This window comes from Cyprinodon variegatus, unplaced genomic scaffold, assembly GCF_000732505.1.
Source record: "Cyprinodon variegatus isolate N-32 unplaced genomic scaffold, C_variegatus-1.0 Scaffold221, whole genome shotgun sequence".
Taxonomy (NCBI): Eukaryota; Metazoa; Chordata; class Actinopteri; order Cyprinodontiformes; family Cyprinodontidae; genus Cyprinodon; species Cyprinodon variegatus.
In genome coordinates, this window is record NW_015150674.1 from 422,692 (window position 1) to 441,333 (window position 18,642).

Genomic DNA, 18,642 nt, shown 5'->3' on the forward strand with positions numbered 1-18,642 from the left:
GGGGGCCGATTATATCGTGCATCTCTAATATGTAGTGAAATAAAAATAGTAAAACAGCTAAATACATTAGACTGAGAGATTTTAGATTAGCTGAAGTTTTGCTATGACTTAGCAAGAAGGTGGTAACCTGAGGCATATTTATCAAAATCAAAACTACAGTCCTGCAGCACACACAAGGCTCCTGAAAGTTTAACAATTAAATGTTATTTCTAAATAATATTTATGAAGTAGAAGAGGAAAAATACAACTTAATCTTGCTCACTCAAGTTGTTGTTTTCATGTAGGATTAGATTAATGAAATTTTTCATTCAAAGTCTAATGTAAATCAAACAAACATTTATTGAATTTATTTTAAAGAACTAGCTTCTGACTATGTGTAATTTCCTATAGTAACGTGGACAAGCCAAAGTATAGTATATTAATAACTTGCTTAAATGAATACTGCTGAGATCCTACAATTGCACTTCCACACAAATCATTTATTTTTCTTTTTATTTAAAGATATGTCATAGTTTGCCATCACAGTATCCATTTTCTGCATGTTTGTAGCCATGAAGCGAAAATCCTGATAAAGAAATATTTTTTTTACCAATTATTAATCTTATTTAAACCATGAAAATCGAAGTTTTGTTGCAGCAGTGTCCCTGATGGGGGCCACAATGCTCCTATAGCCAGACAATGTTGTTTGTATCCGTAACATATTTTTAAAATGCATTTATCAGGAAAGAGAAGACACACTTAGATTATTTCATACATTTATCTTTATTTACCAAGGACCCAATTATTTTCTTTATTTTCAGTGTAGCTTCCATCTCACATCCTTCATAAACACTGTGGATCCTAGGTGCTCCTATACATCAAAAACTTATGCTCACTGCCCAACAGCAGCTTAAAGAAAAATTAAATGGTCTGTACATTGCTGAGTCAATTAGAAAGTTTGATCATTTATAATTTATGTGGATTCCTGCCAAATATAAGCTCACTAATAAATCTGCTTTCCTTTCACAGGAAAGCACATTTGTCAGTTCTCCAGGGGCCGTTGCCCCAGTGGAAGTAGCCCTGGCCCCTGTGTATGGCCCTGTACTGAAAATGTGCACTGCAAAAATTTTAATTACTATCTAATTAATATTTTCTTAAATTGAGTATATTTGATATTTATTTGACCAAGTAAGACAGTTGTCCAATAGAGTAAGATTATTTACGTTTAAAATAAGAAAAAAACAGCTAAATTATCCAATTTCAAAAACATAATATCTGATTATCTTATTATAAGGGCAAAAATACAAATTTATTTGGTAGATAATGTAACTTCCCAGCACAAAGGGCTAATGCAAATTTTCTTTTTTTTTTTTTAGATAAGTTCTTTGTAGTGTAATACTTAATTTACCTAGAACCACCACTGAGTCCAACCTAGTTAACATGTGCATACAGGCCCTATGTGGATTTTACTCAGGCTGAATGGATTTCATAGTACGATTGACCTGTAAGCCATTTTGGAAGGAATGCTGTTTAGTTAGGAAAATACAGCCCATATCAGCAAAAACCATGTGAACGGTCCATCTAGGTTATAACGGCATGAAATGTGAATATGCAAATGACCTGGAGTTTGTTAGATAACACATGGAAAAACCCATCTGGAACCCTCCGGTAAATGTGGGTTTGGACCAGCAGCAAAAGCTTTAGGTCAGTTTCCCCCTGCTCATCCGTTCTCTCTTCTCTGTTTAATAACTTTACGCAAACAACTTTGTACCTATGCATTTAAACCATTGCATACTATATTTTGTTGTGGTTAAATTATATATATATATATATATATATATATTTATTTCAACTCTAAATGTTTTGATTTATTTTCAGTGTTTGGACCTATTTCTATTTTCTGAGCTCCATTTGGGCTAGTTGTCTCTTTATGAAAAAGATTACACCTTTTGATTAACTTAAAAAAAAAAAAGTTAAGAGGGAACAGCACAGTGGATTAAAACCGCTCAGCAGCAAACTGGCAAAGGATTAAATTGGCAAAAACTTACTGCAGTGGCAGTTCTAAAGTAAATTAAACTAAAATGGGTCCAGCATTTTTTAATGGAGGCACTTAGCAAAAGAATAAAAAAGAAACTCACAAAACAATGATATATCTAAATAAAAAAAAGCAGTTTGAAATATTAAATTAGCCGAAAAAGCCACTTACACCCATGGACACTAGATATTTAGCAGATAAAAACTTGAGCCTGTCTGAATATGACAGAAGCTAAACATGGAAAAACCTAAATTTTTATCATTATAATGAAATGTAAAAATAAAAACAAACAATGAAATAAAAAGAAATGTCTGTGTCAGCTTATATTATAATTAGACAATTACTTAGTGTCATGCCTTTAGCCCAGGGGCCAGGACCATTTTAACATTTTTAATGTGATTTGATTTAAGCCTGTTTTTGTGGTTGCTATAAACTGGATGAATGGGTATTTACACAGGCAATGATTTTCTCTATATACTATATAGTGGTTACTTTGAAAACATGAACAAAACTATAAGGGTTTTTTTTTTTTTTATCTAAAGAAGATCAAGATGTTATTCGAATGTTTATCTCAATATCATTTGCTTTACACTTTAAACTAAGCATAATATTCGGCCCGCCCTGTGTAGTTAATTTGTTTAAAAATTAAAATCGGTTTAAACATCCCCGAGGATGTTATTCTATATTTATGAGGTTGTCTTAATTGGGTTTGTTTGTTTTCATGTACAATAGGATCCGTTTGAAAATGTACGTGTTTGTTTGTCTTATTCTTAATATAATCGCACATATATTTAAAGATGAAACACAAAACAAACGAGGAACGGTATAATTACAGAAATTTAATTGTTTACATTTTGAACATACAACGTCGCAGTCACTACTAACACAATCTGTATGTTTGGCGGGCGGTGCAGTGCATTAAAACGAGCACACCTTGTGTCTTGAAGGTTGTCTTGGTGAGGATCCGTCCGTTGGCTAGCGGAGCAACGGGCAGCAGCAGTGGATGGTCCAGATTCGGCATCAGCTAGGAGCCTTTATCCGAGATTTACTCATGCAATTTGTCATCACGTAGAGTTTGGTAAGGTTAAACCATTTTAAGCACTGGTTAATGATAACCATTTATCTTTGAATTTAATCACACAGTCTGTCTGGAAGGCTGTAGGAACTTCTTTCGCTGAGTAAATCGCAGCGCGGAGTTAGCCGTTAGCTTGTTCGACGGAAGCGGATTTGACACGGATTAGCCTTAAAGCTTATCGGTGCCGCACATCCCTCTACATCAAAACCAGAAAGCATAATTTATTTCATTATAAGAAACATTGCCTTATTTAATAATTTGTAGAACAAAGCTTATATAAATGCTAATTACAGCATCGGTTTTAGTTACTGTTACTCGTGGTTAGCTCTGCTCTGGCTTTGGCTCGTTAAAGAGGCATTTCCTTTTTGAATTAGCTACTCGTTAAGGTTACTTCTAACTTCCTGGCTGCTCATTATTTGCTTTATATCTACCGTATTTCTTTTTATCTGCCTTCCTAAAACAACGTACGGGGTCGCAGCCACATAAACAGATTTTTTTTTTTTTTTGTGAGCGGTTATGTAAGACATGTGCCCATGTTGTTATTTTTGTAGTAACTTAGAACAACAAGTCCTGTTTGTGAGCAGCTGCTGAGTCCTGTTACAAAACCCCTGTTATTAATTTTCAATGTGATGCAATGTTAATAATATCTGTTAACCGCGTTCAGATGTGGATACTTAGGATGAATATATGACCTATAAACTCAATTGAGACAAAGTATGTGTTGGAGAACCTCACATCAAGTACCTCCCTAAAGTACTTTGCCTTTTAAAACTTGTAACAGTCCTGTAGTGCTTACTCGCCAGGGGTGAAGAGGATGTGTCAATGTGGATGTTCAGAATTAGTTTTGCACCACTCACACTATTTTGCATAAAAGTTACGATTGTCAGTTTGAATTGTATCTGATCAGAACTCCTGCGGCCTGCCTCTTGTCCTTCCCTTACATGCCATGTAGTAAAAGTCAAATTTAACCCTTTTTGACTTTTGTCAATGGTTTGCTTAATGCTGATCTTTCACAAACAATGCTTTTTTTTATTACATAATTCAGTTGTCCCATCTTATCTGGCTGATAGGTCCATTAAGCTCCCCCAAAGTCATCATGGGTTTTATGTGGATGAACTAAGCCACACGCTGTGAAGTTATTTAGGAAAAAAATTTGCTAAATTTTTCATTTATAAGCATAACGAAATTAAATTTCCTAAATCAAAACTTCCCTATCTCATGACCTATCTGAGATATGTTTGAGAGTTAATCATGATAACTTGAAGCTGGAGGTTTCTTCCTGTTAAAAGGGAGTTTTTCCTCTCCACTGTCGCTACAAGCATGCTTAGTGTGAGGGATTGCATCCTAGTCAATGACTCGATGAAATCAACTGGTTTTTCTCAGATAGAAAACTTTTGAATCAATTTGACTGTATGATCTGGTGAACTGTAAAGTGCCTTGAGATGACATGTGTTGTGAATTGGCACTATATAAATGAACTGAATTGAATTGTATTTTGTAGCAAATACCTAAAGTCCTGTCAGAATAGCTGTATTTAATATCAGGTTAAAATGCATTGTTGATTAGGTTGTACTGGGTTTTAGTAAAAGGTATGATGGTAGATGGGGATGATTTCAAACACACACCACCTTGTTTTAGATGTTACAGTATGGAGAGAACAAAATAAAAAAACAATCTCAGCATATTCATAGGTCTATCAGACTATATACAGTAAAGGGAATGTTTGGAACACAAGAATAATAATTTATACGTGTGTGTATGTATAAATAAGAAACAATCATGTGAAATTTTCTTTAAATGAAATGAAAACGACACAGTGAATATTAGTCCAAACCCTTTGCTCAGCTGTTAAAACGTTGACATGCGGCATCATTTCCTCCTGTGTTGATATAACCCTCCACCGTCATTGTTCCTTTCATATGCAAACACACATCAGGTCAGCCCGCTGACATGGAGTGGCAGACGCCAGCTGTTTCAGAGAAGTTCCAAAGCCGTTTTGGCCGCCGACCTGGAACATCAGACAGCGGGGACACTGGGATCGGCACTTCAGCGTCTGACAGCACGGAAGGTGATGACTTTTGATAGCTCTTCTTTAGCCTGTAGCAGGTGTTGTGCAATATTATTCTAAAGAAGGCCTGGATTTGACCGCAGCTTGCACTTGTTCTTGGCAGTTATTGCAGATGGAAGGGTGCTTAGATACATGCCCTCCTTTTTAGTTTGCAGAAATCAAAAGATGGTATTTGCTTTTTGTTTACTTGGCTATTTATAAAGGACAGAGGAGACTTGTAATCAATGCTGGTGGGGTTTATGGAAATAATGTTCCATCAACAACTGATCCAAGATTGGACTGTACTGCTGTGTTGAGCTGATGGGCTGTGGGGACACCACCAGTGACCAGCTGAACAGGGAGTAGTCCTTGTATTGGGTGTGGAAACGCGTAATTGTTTTGTTTTGCCACATATTATGCTTTTGAATGGAAATATCCTTGTTGGGGTGGTTCCGGTGTTAGAACATCATGAAAAAATATGATGCTCATATGTGGTCTGTTATGAATGGCCACCTGGGATGGGTGGTTCTAGTTTCCACAGGAAAGGCAGTAAAAGAACTGACTGTATCAGAAGCAAAGTGAAGCTGTTAGGATAGAGCTTAACAAAGTTGTTCAGTTTGGACAAACTGAACTCTATATGGTTTGTTTATGATGTAATTAGTTGATTTCTTGCAACTTTTTGTACCATGAGATACTAACAGCATCTGTAAACCATCCGTCATCATTCATAGGATGACTGATTGATCAAAGGAATTATCTTTGAACTTGTATTTTATCTAAAGTTATCAGATACATTGCTCCACTAGCTTGCTAGGCCAGTGGGAGCAGTGGTCGGGGCTTTGTGTGAGTATGGCGTTTGGAGACAGTGTGTAAGTTTCTTGGATTGTGTTTTTGGATTCACATATTTTCAGTATTTTTAGCATTGATTATATCCTTGTTCTGTAAGGAACGCCCCCTGGAAAAAGAGATGATGCATCTCAAGGGGCTATCCTTGAAATAAACATTAGATCAGTGGTCTGTAACTTGTGATTCTAAAGGTCTGTGTACCGCTTTATCCAGCGTACTACGTCTCCTAATAACAAACCAAATGTGTCGACTCAAAATGTTTTGAATTGTAAAGTTATTAAGGCATTTTTGTTTACTACGTTTTCTCCAGTAGTATTTGTAGTACAGGTAAGGAGTAGGTGTTTTAGATGTGATTTACGTGCAAATTACCTTTGATTTTGTTAATAATGTGACCAATTTTTAATAATTTCCTAGAAATTGATATCTGAATCCAACACAATTTATAGGAATTACCAAATGATCTTAATTTCTGCATATGTCTCAATCTTACCCTTATTTTTTTCAGAGATCGAACTCTGAAGAAGTAATTTTAAGTACATGTTCTATATATTGTCGGTAAATGTGTTATTAGATGAAAACTGCTCGGAGTTCCTAGTTTATTAGTTATTAGCTTTTAGCTCCAGATTTCAAAAACTATATTGTTTTTTAATATGAAGAACATTTTCGTGCACAGAATGACTTTAAATGAGTAGATTTGAAGCCCTGATTTTTTTTTGGTAAATTTAACATCAGTTTTACTGTTTTCTTCATTCATTTTAATTATTTACCTCTTCCTAGTATAGCAAATGCATCTATCACTTCTGTTTCTAGCAAAGACAAGGTTCTAATTTCTATATCTTTATTTGTCTTGATTGCATAGATTAATCTTTGATATGAAACTGGAGTGAAGAACATTTTGGTTCCAGTATAGATTTTTAAAGGCAGGAATGTCTGCTGAGCAAATGGCTCATCATAGAATGGTTTAGACTTGTTGTAGCTATTCATGAATCAGTAGTGCCTGAAGGCCTTTTTTTTTTTTTTTTTTTTTTAAATACATTTGATGATTTATTCATTTGAAATTCTGATCTTGCTCTCATGTATTACCAGTTTGCTAATCCCTGGTTTGCCACTGTATAGACTGCAGTTTTAATCTGCTGTTGACGTTTAAGATATTTCATATTTCCTTGCCTCCTCCCAGTTTAACACTGGGAGGAGGCAAGGTGCTTAAATAAGCGGCGCCAAACGATCACTCTGTAACTGGAGAGGCGGGCTATAAATACCCCTAACCTTTCCTGTGTATGCTTGTTTGTATGCATATGCTCAAAGCCCAGTCGAGGCTGGTTTGGCTTATTATTATTTTAAGGACAATACAGATTTGAGTAAAGGGTCCGCTCGTCACGGAGCCATCAGTCTACGCTCGGCAGGTAGTTTCAGTGGTGCCTGAATATGCAAAAGACTGTTTCCTGTTTTGATTCGGCGCACTTTAAAGCTAAGCTAACCCCAGTTCAGCTTTAGGAGAAAATGTCACAGTCAACAAGCTGTTTGAGTTGGAGCGTCTCCCCGGCTTTCAGACTTCAACAGATCTCTCAGGTTTGTTTACTGAGCTACAGGCTAATTTTAGATTTTGTTTTAACCAACCTCATGGTTGGTTAATTTTCTTGCTGGTGCTTTGTTGTGCTTAGTATGATCTCTCAGTTGTTCATATAAAGGTAGGTAACATTTTGGATGTTTAGTCAGATGGGTTTAGCATGTACTTCTGCATAGTCTAAGGGTGCTGGTGCAGAGAACTGTTTGTTTGTTTATGTATCTCTATTTTAACATGGAGATTCTTAATTCAACTCCCTGACATATTTGTTTTTGGCGGAAGTAGAGCATTCATTCTTAGCATTGCTTTAAGTCTATTCTAAGCCTATTCCCTTAGTTGAGTCAGTCAGAGCCTGTTAATTCTTTCAGAGGTGACACCTGATCAAAGTAGGTCACCCATAAACCCTGCTCTATCTATTTTATTCAGAATCTGAAAATGCAGAAACCTGGAGCTCTCTTTGCTCTGGACTGATCAAGCAAAGTTTGTTTGCATATGAAATTATAGGAATAAAAGCTTTTACACAATATATCTTAAAATTTTCTTTCTGTGTTATTTTTATTTATTTTTTTAGATTTCTGCAGTGTTAGCAGCAGCCCCTCTTTCCAGCCCATCCGCAGTCAGATTCCCATCCCCACTGCACATGTCATGCCATCCACAGCCGGCGCTTCGGCCTCAAAGTCCCGCTCATTTGGCCAGGAGGACCCTTTGTCCTCAACTGATGGACACAGGTCATCGTCTGGTTCAAGAACCCCGAGTGGCTCCACATCAAAGTCTTCCTCACTCTCCAAATCGGCCTCTTCACCCAATTTGGATGCTCAGCCCATTTCAGGAGCCGATCATGTGGGACCCAGACCAGACTGCCTAAGCCGCTACCGCAGCCTGGTCAACGGACTGGACCACTCACTTTTCCCCACAGATCACACAAGGCTTGATGACGGACAGAGGTTTGACACACCTGCTGTGGAGCCTACTCTGAATCAGTCAGCCCTGCTAGGAGGGTTATGTCCTGATGTCAGGCTCCGATTACAGGCAACTGGGATTAGAGACCATCCAGACTGTGTATCTGAGGCTTACAGGGGAGCTATGGATCAGAGCTACAAGGTACTGCCTGAAGCAAGACCCGGCCTCTCTGGAATCACTGAAAGCTCTAGTCAGAGGGGTAGTCAGCCCGGTGCTGCTGGATCCGCTGGGAGCTTTTCAACCCCGCTCAGTCTGCAGACTCAGGCTCTGCTGAGGGAGCATACTAGTCCCAAAAGTTACGATCCACTGAGGCAGGACAGATGTAGTGAACTTTCTAGCTGGCAGCAAAAACAGCAGCTGGAGACTTTACGCCTACAAGTGGAACAAATGCAGGTAAGCATATTAGAAAATTTTTTCAGCTGTTCTTCCTATACTCTACTTGTGCAAATGTTAGAATCTGAGGCTATGGGAAACTGGCAAGTTCAGCTGGTTTTAGCTGCTAGGTCAAGCTAAAAATAAATAATTTCTGCGATTATAAAGGTTAAAAGGTGTTTCTTTTTACTTTTATGAACATAAAAATTTGGCTAGATACTGATTTCCAGAAAAAATGTTGGATAAATTAGATAACTAACCTGGATAGAGATGCTTGAAGTCATTTGAAAACAAGGTCTCACTAAAGCAGGTGGGAATTAACCACAGCACACAGTTAGCTTAGCACAATTACATGATGTTGGCAGGAACTTGAAAGACCAAGTTATCTGTGCTTCTTGAAACATGCTCATGTAAAAATTGGTTAAAAAAGGCAAATATTGTGAATGTTAAATTCTAATTCCTTTTACGAACATGATTCTTTTAAAACCAAATAATCTGTTTTTAACACCTTCTGACAGAAGAGAATTACATTTGTGGACTTCTACATCACGATCTTAGAATATCTAGGAGGAATTAACCTTTCTTCATGTTAATATGGTTTCAAATAAACATTTTCTAAAGAGCATATAAATGTTTCTTATTCCCTTGACCTTTGGGCAGAAGAAAGTGAATTTTAGGTTACAGCTCGGTGCTGAGAGCTCATCTCTGGACAAAGGTTTAAAACCCATCTTGACTGTAAGGAAGAAACAGATGTCCTGGAAAATAGAGCGGCTCTAGCATGCTGTGGAACTTTTACAGGATTATAAATGTGACTTTGTAAATCTATGTATTGCTTTAATTAACCAGGAAAGACCAGTGGAGATTTAAAATCCTCATTTACAAATCTGGCTTGGATTATTGGAGACATCAGATTTATAATCCATCATAAATTCTGTAATGTAGATGTTTACTTTTTGTCTTGTTTCAAATTTAGTTAATGAATGCTGGAGTGAGTCAATACCCGTCCCTGTATTCCACCCCGCTGCACTCAGACTCAGGCAAGTGGGATGCTCTGGTTAAAGCCAGCGAGAGTCTGCTCAAGGAGAAGGAGCTTATCATTGAGAGGCAAGTGTTTCTAACAGATTAATTCATACTGTTAAAAAGAATCTTGTCCAGTAATCTAAACCGAGCTAATTTAAATACTTTATCCAATGATTCCTAATGGTGGACTGGTTTTCTGATGGTTGGATCTGTCCATGATGCAGACAAAAGCAACAAATGGCCCAGCTGGAACAGCGCCTAAGGGAAAGTGAACTTCAAGTTCACGGAGCCCTGCTGGGTCAAAGGGCTTCTTACAGTGATATGTTTGTTCTGCGTCTTCAGGTTGGTACACATCATTCTGTTTCACTACACTCTGTATCATAATTGTGTTGTATGTATTTTGCTTTGAAGCTTTATGCATTTTTATAAAAATAAATAAATAAAAAAATCCTCCACTGATTCCCTCTTATCGCACGTAGGAGGCTCAGAGGGAGAACGCGTTCCTCCGAGCTCAGTTTGCTGAACGCACCGACTGCGCTGCCCTGGAGAAAGCAGAGGCAGAGCGAAGGCTCGGTGCAGTCGAAGCAGAGACACGCCGACTGACGGAGAGTTTAAAGGAAGCCTGTGAGAGGCATGCAGAGGAAATGAAGAAACAGGAAGAGAGGGTTAGTGCGCATTTCACATCTCTACCTAATGCTAGTGTTGCAATCAAGGCAACCACAGAATTACAGGGGAACTGAACTCAGCTGCAAAATGCTCCTTCCTCTTTAGTATCAAGCAGTATCATTTAACCTCTTTAACTTCCGTTGGTAAACTGAAGGATTTATCAGAAGCTAGAGATGTTTGAACCATACATGAACTTTACCAGAGGAGTAGAAATGTAATTATTGGTTATCATAGCTTTCTGTCTACAATTAACTTCCCAGTTTTAACAGTACAAGATCTGCGAGAGAACTTCCCTGAAACTTTTATTGTGTTTGACTTTCAGTGTTTTCCAAATGGCTGTAATAACCATTACAGATCGTACAATTCTCTGTGACTCTCTCGGTTGTTTCTGTAGATCCGCAGTCGAGACAAACACATAAACAACCTCAAGAAGAAATGTCAAAAGGAGACAGAACTAAAGAGGGAGAACCAGCAGCGTATTGAAACCTTAGAGCGCTACCTAGCTGACCTGCCCACCTTGGAGGATTACCAGACTCAGAATAAGCAGGTAAGAATGGGTCACTAATCGGAACCCATCTATTTTGATGGGCTCTGCTGCATAGAAATCTGACTGTGTGGAATATAAAACCTGAACTTGAAGAACTTGTGTGCTTTTGACACCAGCTTGTTGAAGCAGAGCAGCAGACGGCTCAGCTACAAGAAAAAGTGAAAGAACTAGAGGCCACTTTGGAGAAAACCCACTCACAACTTCAAGAGAAAGATGCTCTGCTGGAGGAGCAGAAACGCAGGGAGAGAGACCTGCTGACAACCATTACGGAGTAAGTAAGAAATGGGCAATCCTCTCTCTGCGGCCTGTGTTTAAGAGTTTATAAAGAGAAAGGTAATTCCGTCTTTCATCAGTATGCAGCAGCGTGTGCAGCAGGGCCTCGAGGACGGAGCCAGACTCCCATGTCTGGATATCGAGAAGCTTAGAGGAGAGAACAACGCTTTAAGAGAGGAGCAGCAGAGACTCAAAAAGGTGTGTATGTTATGGTAAAGCTGTGCATATGGAGGTAGGGAGGTTGAGAGTGTATTAAATTAGTTTCTAAATACTTTTTGAAGCAGTGGGTTTTCAGATATAGCTGTAGCTGTGTCCTGCAAAAGCATTCAAACACTTATTTTTTTTGTCCATTTAGTATGTATGTATTAGGCTTACAAAAGTCTCTGGAAAAAATGGGTTTTATTGTTTTTGTGTGCTTGCATTTAGTCTCCCTGAATCAGTTCTGTCTGAAACCAACTTGTGCTGCAGCCACAGCTGCAAGAATTTTCCATCCTTGTCTCTACTGGTCAGAATAACACATTTTTTTTCTTATTGTTTTTTTTTTTTTAATAGTTTTAACTGAGCCAGATTGGAAGGAGGGCATCTGTCTGTGTGTAAATTGCATGTTGCTAGATATTTGTGTACAGCAGTTTGGTCATGTGGATCTTTAAAGGACTCTTTTATAAAGCTGGAACAGCAAAGTTCAGAAATGTAAATGACACACTGACATAGAGGCGTCAGCCCCCAGCAAATGCAGAAAGAATCTCTGATTTACTCCTGTGGTTCCAGAAGAAGATTCCATCACAGCGGTCAAAACCTCTAATAGTTCGGCATTCTGGGAATGATTTTTGTGCTCAGTGTGTTCCACTTTGACTTTTGAAGTAATTGGGCTCTCCTTTTTTGTGGGTTTTATAAACAAAGATGTAGCGTTCTTTTACCTTCACTTATAAAAGAGGCTTGCCCTTTAGAAAAAGCTTAGAGAAGTGGTCATGAACTTTGGAGAAATGCAGCTTAGCATATTTTACCAACACTCACTTTGCAGACATACGCTAATTTTTTACATTTATGAAACAAAAATCCTATTTCCACCCCCTAAAATACATTTTCTGCATCTTTTCCCTCCTTGACTGCTTGGAGACAGATTTATGATTGGCTGGCTGAAATCAAATTTGTGCTCGTTTTTTCTTTTTCTTTTTTTTTTCTCCTTTCTTTTAATCGACCATTTCACCGTATCCTATGTTATCCTTAGCCTCCAATGCCTCTACAACTAAACTAAGGAACTAATGAAAGCGGTTTCTTTTGTTGCATTGCTATTCATTAGCTGAATAATCAAATAGCTGATACCAAAAGCTAGAAACTAGAATGCAAAAACTGTTTATCTTAGAAGCACATCTGGATTAGGATGCTCAGACGGACAGTGCTATCCTTGGTCTTTCCGTCTCAGTGAAGCTAATTGTTTTGAAGCTGCTGGGTGGGAGTGGGAGTGGGGGTGGGGGTTGCTGCCGGATGAAGTGCCAGAAATGTGGTTGGATGTGAATGGGTCATTATCTTTGAATAATTCCTTTATCTAGTATTGATTGTATCAAAATGGTGATTATTATGATAATCCGGCTTAGTTGTCCTGCTAAGCTGGACAATAGTTTATCAATATTGTAATATAATTTTATTCTATGTGACGTTTAACTACATTTTCAGTATAAGTTTTTGACACGGAGCCTGTGACTCTAGCTGTAAGCTGCGCACAGCTTCAGCAGGGTATGTTATAGCAACAAAATGATTGGCATTGATAAGGTTACCAAACCTCTCCTTTACCTGATAAAAGACGTCCTAAAAAAATGCTTCAGATTTTAGCATCTTATGAATGATGTGTAAACTGTATCATGATGCTCAACTCGTCATCCTGGCAGGGAGCTGTCCTGGGATAATATAGGATGTCTGAATTGATTCATTTAGTTTTAACTGAGCTGATCTTTGCCATGATAATGGTTTGGTTTGCACCAGGACATACAACTGCTATTGAATGTTTGCTGTGCCTTTTGTTTAAAAAAGGAAGAAAAAATAAGGGCCAGAATGTATTTTGTTTTATTAAAGATGCAAAGCTCTGCCTTCAGTGCCATTAAAGGTTCGTGGAAATTTCGATGTTTTAGAATTGACAGGACCTTTCAGAGCTACTTAGAGTTATTTTGCTAATTCATTATATGGATTTATTAACTTTCAGTCTTAGGTGTGTTTGTCATTTAAAGTTATAAAAGTAATAAAAATAAAGGAGACAAAAACAGAAACTGAATGTGACAGGAACATGTGGACTAAAATATGAGGAGAGAGAGATGTTTACAGCGAAATAATTTTCATAAGTTAGTACAGGAATTGTGATGTCACAGGGGTCATTGTGATGCTTTCATGTGTAGATCAATATCGATTGATCTTTTATTCACAGAAGTTTAAAAATCTACCACGATATTAGTTTTGGTCATTTGGTTCATCAATCTTTAGGATGGCATTTGTTCTAGAGCTGAAACAGTGTATTGATTTAATCATGATTAATCGATTATTGAAATAATTGTCACCTAATTTAGTAATCAAATAATTGTAATCTAAAAAAATGTTATATTCAAGATTAAAGGAAACAAATATTTTTGGTCTGTCAATATGCTCTATCTAGAACTCTTCAAGTGGAAAAGATTTAGTTTCACCTGGTTTAATTTTGCAAGAATATTCTTTTGCTATCTGATTAATCCATTATTGGGATCAACGGATTAATCGATTTGCAAAATAATCATTAGTGCAGTCCTAATTTGTTCAGTAATTTTCAGTAACAAACCTCTGTTAGATTTGAGCCTTTATTAAAAATACTAGGAGCTCAAAAGTTCAACTCCAACTTTCCATCACGTTTATAACCAGGCCCCACATCGCTATAGCACATAAGTTTTAATATGTTCAAGCTTAAGACATTAAAATGCAAATTAAAATTTTTTTCTAATACTTTTTTGTTTGTTTTGTTTCATCTTCATGATTTTAGAAAGTCAAGATTGTGTTGTAACTGCTGCTAGCTACTGTGTGTTTCATAGAAATAGTCCTGAAAATATCCCTTGAGCTCAGAATGTTATGAGCAATTAATGAGATTTAACAAACTGTAGATAAAATCCTCCAAAATATTGTATTTAGTTTCAGATTGTTTAAAAAAAAAATGGTTTCAAAGATTTGAAGTTGAGGCTGTTAGTAAGGATGAATGTGTAATGTTGCATCTTCTTTCTCCCTGCAGGTTATTGAGAAGCAACACCGAATGATGGAACAGCTTGGATCTCAAATTCAGGTGTTTCTCTTGTAAAATGACACAAAATATTACAGATTGTAGTAGTTTGAATATTATATTAACCTTCCTTGGGGCTGCCTGTCTAGGCTTTAGAGGAGCAGATCTCTCAAGAGGAAAGCAGCTCTCAGGCTCTAAGAGAGGAGGTGCTTGCCAAAGATCAGAACGTCTTAGAGCTCCACACAGCCATGAAGGAGGTGAGAAACTGATAGAAAATAGAGAAAACCATTTATATATGCACCTTTAGGTAACTCTGAAAACCAGAATACATTAAAAGGTTTTAATTTTTTTTTCTCGCATTTCTAAAATGGGGAAACTCATTCAGCTATAGCTAGCTTCCAGATCGTAAAAAATTCTATTTCAACATTTAGAAAATTATTATATGAAAAAAATTGTTCAGTATTAAAAAATCATGCTGTCCCGTCCTAATCTTCTAATTAACTTGAAACACATGGAGATGTTTATCTGGGTCAGTCTGAGATAGAATCATATCATCCAGAGGAGTATCATTGAGAATAACCTAATTGGACAGTATATAGTGCGGTTAAAAAGGTACACTAGCAAGAGGGATAACCCCAGTCTTTAGATCGCTGTGAATTAAAATGTTTTTAAGCATTTAGGGAGCTTCTCAAGGAGTGCGGGAATATTAGGAGAAAGGAACTGATCCATAGCTCGATAATAAAAGCCCTCTCTCAGAGAAAATATTCAAATATTTTAAACATATTAAAATTTTTTCAAATGCCACTCAAACCATGGTGCAAGGCGAATGGGGGCAGGGGAAGGATCAAATTTTTATTCATATATATATATATAGATAGATAGATAGATAGGAGAGAGAGAGAGAATGATTCAGGATTTCCCCTCTATATTTTATTGCCTGAATCTACTCTGCATGCAGCTAATTTGGTCAAATACAGTATTATAAAGCACATGCATTACAAGGCTGATTCAAGCTGTGTGATAATAGATGATTATCAGAGCATCACTTTGTCTAGATAAAACAAAAAAAAATGATATAGTTTAAAGCTGTAATAATGTATATCTTTCAGCTTTAAGTATGTGTTATCCATTAGCTGTATGAAAACGGAGCAGGTCTCATCTGCCTGAATGCAAGGCTATCAGGATACCTGTGAGACAGCACTTGGGGAGCAGTTGCAGTGAGACGGTAATGGTAGAACGATTGCTGCTTTCACATGAAGTCACTAAACCCGCCAACAACTCAGAGGAAAATCATTAGATTTCTCTATGAACACTTTTGTAAAGAAAGAAAAAGTTGGTGGAGATGTCTGAAAAGTCCCCAGAAATAGCAACAGTGACTAAGTTGGCAAAACTGGACAGTTGTCTCTCCAGTTTTCCTCCTATTGAAAGCAGTGCAGCTCATTGTAGCCACCAGTAAGTTTCATGCATCAGCCAGCTTTACAACAAGACTTCAAGTAGTTAGAAACATTGGTTTTTACAGTATATTGTACATTTTGAATTTAAAATCCGATTAGAATAAGTGCACAAATACGCGGTATGCTCTGCCTCATGCTTTACTGTGTGTGAAAATATATTTTTATTCATTGTGTAGGAGGGGCAGCTTTTATTTTGCTGTGGCTGTGCAGAAACAGTGTTACCATGACCTATAGGATCTATGAAAAATATTTAAAAAAAATTTAATTTCCTTCTATATGGAGGTAACCCTACAGTGTGTGTGTGTGTGTGGAAGTATGTTAGTATCCGTCTTAAGTCTGTTTTGTAGAAAATGTAGATTCTAACTTGAGATGCTGATATTTCCAAATCCATTGTATGCTGTGATAATTGTTTAAAGCTTATTTGAAGCACTTTGCTGTAAAACGTTCAGGTTTTTTTTTTATGTTACCGGTTAGTCTCGTTGTGTGGGAACAATGTATGAACCACATGAACGCCACAGCATGTAGAAAAAAATGTTTCTTTTTAAATTGCATTTTGATTTGAGTTATTCCAGTCCTCTTCTGTCAGTTGTTGTGTTGTTGTCAACACTGAAGAGTGTTACTGTGGCCTTGTAGTTTTTAGGTTTTGTGATTAATGGCTGCGTACAACTTTTTATTTCCAGTTGTCTTCCGGTCAGACTAAAGATCAGCTGATTTCTAAATTCTTTGTATCTCTTGATAGATGCTGACCTCTCTATCCCCGTCTCTTTATTTCTGTAGCTGTCAGCCCAAAACCAGGAACTGCTGGAGCAGAATCTGACGCTGCAGGAGCAGATGAGTGACCCAGAACAGAGGATCTCTAACCAGGCCTCCTCCGGCCTACAGCCAGCAGGGGCCCATCTCACACAACGGTTGCATGTTGAGATCGCCTCATGTCTCAGCGACCTGCGCTCCCTTTGCAGCATCCTGACCCAGCGGGCCCGGGGACAAGACCCCAACCTCTCTCTGCTGCTTGGTCTCACTTGTAAGCTTTTTACACCACAATTCTGTCATTCCTTTAGAACTTTCAGTGTGTTTTAAGGTGAGTGATTGATGTTTTTGTTTTTTTGTTTTTTCCCAGCTCCACCAACAGTTTCAGAGCAGGACGAGGACTGGATGGAACCAGACGTGTTACAGAAGAAGCTGGTGGAAGCCCAACAGCTCCGCCGGGATGTTGAGGAACTGCGTAATGTGATTCTGGATCGTTACGCGCAGGACATGGGGGAAAACTGCATAACACAATAACAGTGACTTCTCCCTAATGGAGGGAAGTCATTTTGTTTCATCTCTGGCATCTCAAAGGCTTGTTGCCTGGTTACTGAATGTTTGAATAAAGCTTGTGTTTTCCTTTCTCTAAGGACAAACCAAAACGGTTTAAGTTTCTCTCACCCGACTGAACATGGAGCCCCAAGACTCTGTAGCTCTGATCCATCCCCTCTTCACAGTTTGTTCATTTCAGTCCAAGGGCTAATGGGGAATAACTTACCTCTACTACTTGATCCTGTAAACATCGTGTCTGCGTGTGTTTGAGTTTGACATTGTATTATCGGTTACCAAATAGTCTTATTCTTTGTTCTACTCGAGTATATAGCGCTTTTAGAAGTCCCACAAGTCTAATTTATTTCAATCTTCATTTCCCTGTTTTGGGGGAATTACTACTTTTTGTTTTTAGTGGTTGACAATCAACTGGACATATTTTTAACTTGTGTTTTTAACTGAATTAACAAAGAATTGTTACCAACTCATCATTTTTTTCTAACGGTGAACACTGTAATGATGGATTGTGCTGTGATGTATACGATGAAACAACTTCAAGGGTTTCAAACCAAATCAGCTTCTCACACCAACAGGCCTACAGCAGTTTTCTAACCAAAGAGACTCCCATGTCGGTGAACTCGCCTGTCTCCGCTCCTTCTGATGTACACCAGTGTGTGCCTTTGTCCTGTTTGTGACTACAATGCAAGGGTTGTTTGCAGCTGATGTCTTCCAGTTGGACCTTCTTCTCAGAGTACCAACCAGTAGGATAACCGATACATTCCCTGACTCTGAATGTAGAAAACAGTGGGACACTCTGACTCTTTCTTCATTATTACTATATGACATAAAAGCTGTTAGTTTGGCCAAGCTTATAGGATTTGCTCTGTTTATGACTGACTTGCATTTTTACAGAATAGTTGACTGATAAATGACTAAGGAACAGTATTAATACTCTGTATTAATTATTATTTTTGCTTTTGATAACTGTGTGAATGATGTTTGGGTCTGCCTAATCTGTTCATGTAATATGTTCATGTTTGAAAGAAATTGTAAAGGTCCCATGGAGTGTCGGTGTTCTGGTCACTTGTAATAGGATGTAGACATGGGAGCAGGTTCTCCTACCAGTTCTTTGTAATCGTTAGAAGGGATGACCGGATCAACCCCCAAATCACATTACGTAACCGGTAAGCCATTTAGGAATAACTCGACACTTTACAGGAGGTGAAAGGGATTTTTAGAAATACAAATATGCAACAAAAAAAAAAGATTTCAACCAGGGACA

At 37.7% G+C, this 18,642-nt stretch overlaps 1 protein-coding gene across 2 annotated transcripts; it reads left to right on the forward strand.

The window, feature by feature from the left end:
• The first annotated feature begins 2,977 nt into the window (after positions 1 to 2,977).
• cep85 (centrosomal protein 85kDa) lies at positions 2,978 to 18,625 on the forward strand. 2 transcript variants are annotated; one of them, XM_015380795.1, is made up of 13 exons: positions 2,978 to 3,092; positions 5,026 to 5,157; positions 8,118 to 8,899; positions 9,852 to 9,982; positions 10,123 to 10,240; positions 10,378 to 10,563; positions 10,959 to 11,111; positions 11,228 to 11,382; positions 11,465 to 11,582; positions 14,626 to 14,676; positions 14,763 to 14,870; positions 16,845 to 17,088; positions 17,185 to 18,625. In XM_015380795.1, exons 2-13 carry the CDS (start codon positions 5,040 to 5,042, stop codon positions 17,346 to 17,348), a joined length of 2,328 nt encoding a protein of 775 aa, XP_015236281.1. In that variant the 5' UTR covers positions 2,978 to 3,092; positions 5,026 to 5,039; the 3' UTR covers positions 17,349 to 18,625. The 2 variants fall into 2 exon arrangements, with proteins under 2 accessions (XP_015236281.1, XP_015236282.1); XM_015380796.1 differs by lacking the exons at positions 2,978 to 3,092; positions 5,026 to 5,157 and adding an exon at positions 7,314 to 7,551.
• The last annotated feature ends 17 nt before the right edge of the window (positions 18,626 to 18,642 follow it).

Bases quoted from the DNA above. Each gene is read 5' to 3' on its own strand.
- cep85 (XM_015380795.1), top strand. From the start codon at position 5,040: ATGGAGTGGCAGACGCCAGCTGTTTCAGAGAAGTTCCAAAGCCGTTTT. The intron at 11,383-11,464 runs GTAAGTAAGAAA...GTCTTTCATCAG, and splicing joins CTGCTGACAACCATTACGGA to TATGCAGCAGCGTGTGCAGC. The intron at 14,871-16,844 runs GTGAGAAACTGA...TTATTTCTGTAG, and splicing joins TCCACACAGCCATGAAGGAG to CTGTCAGCCCAAAACCAGGA.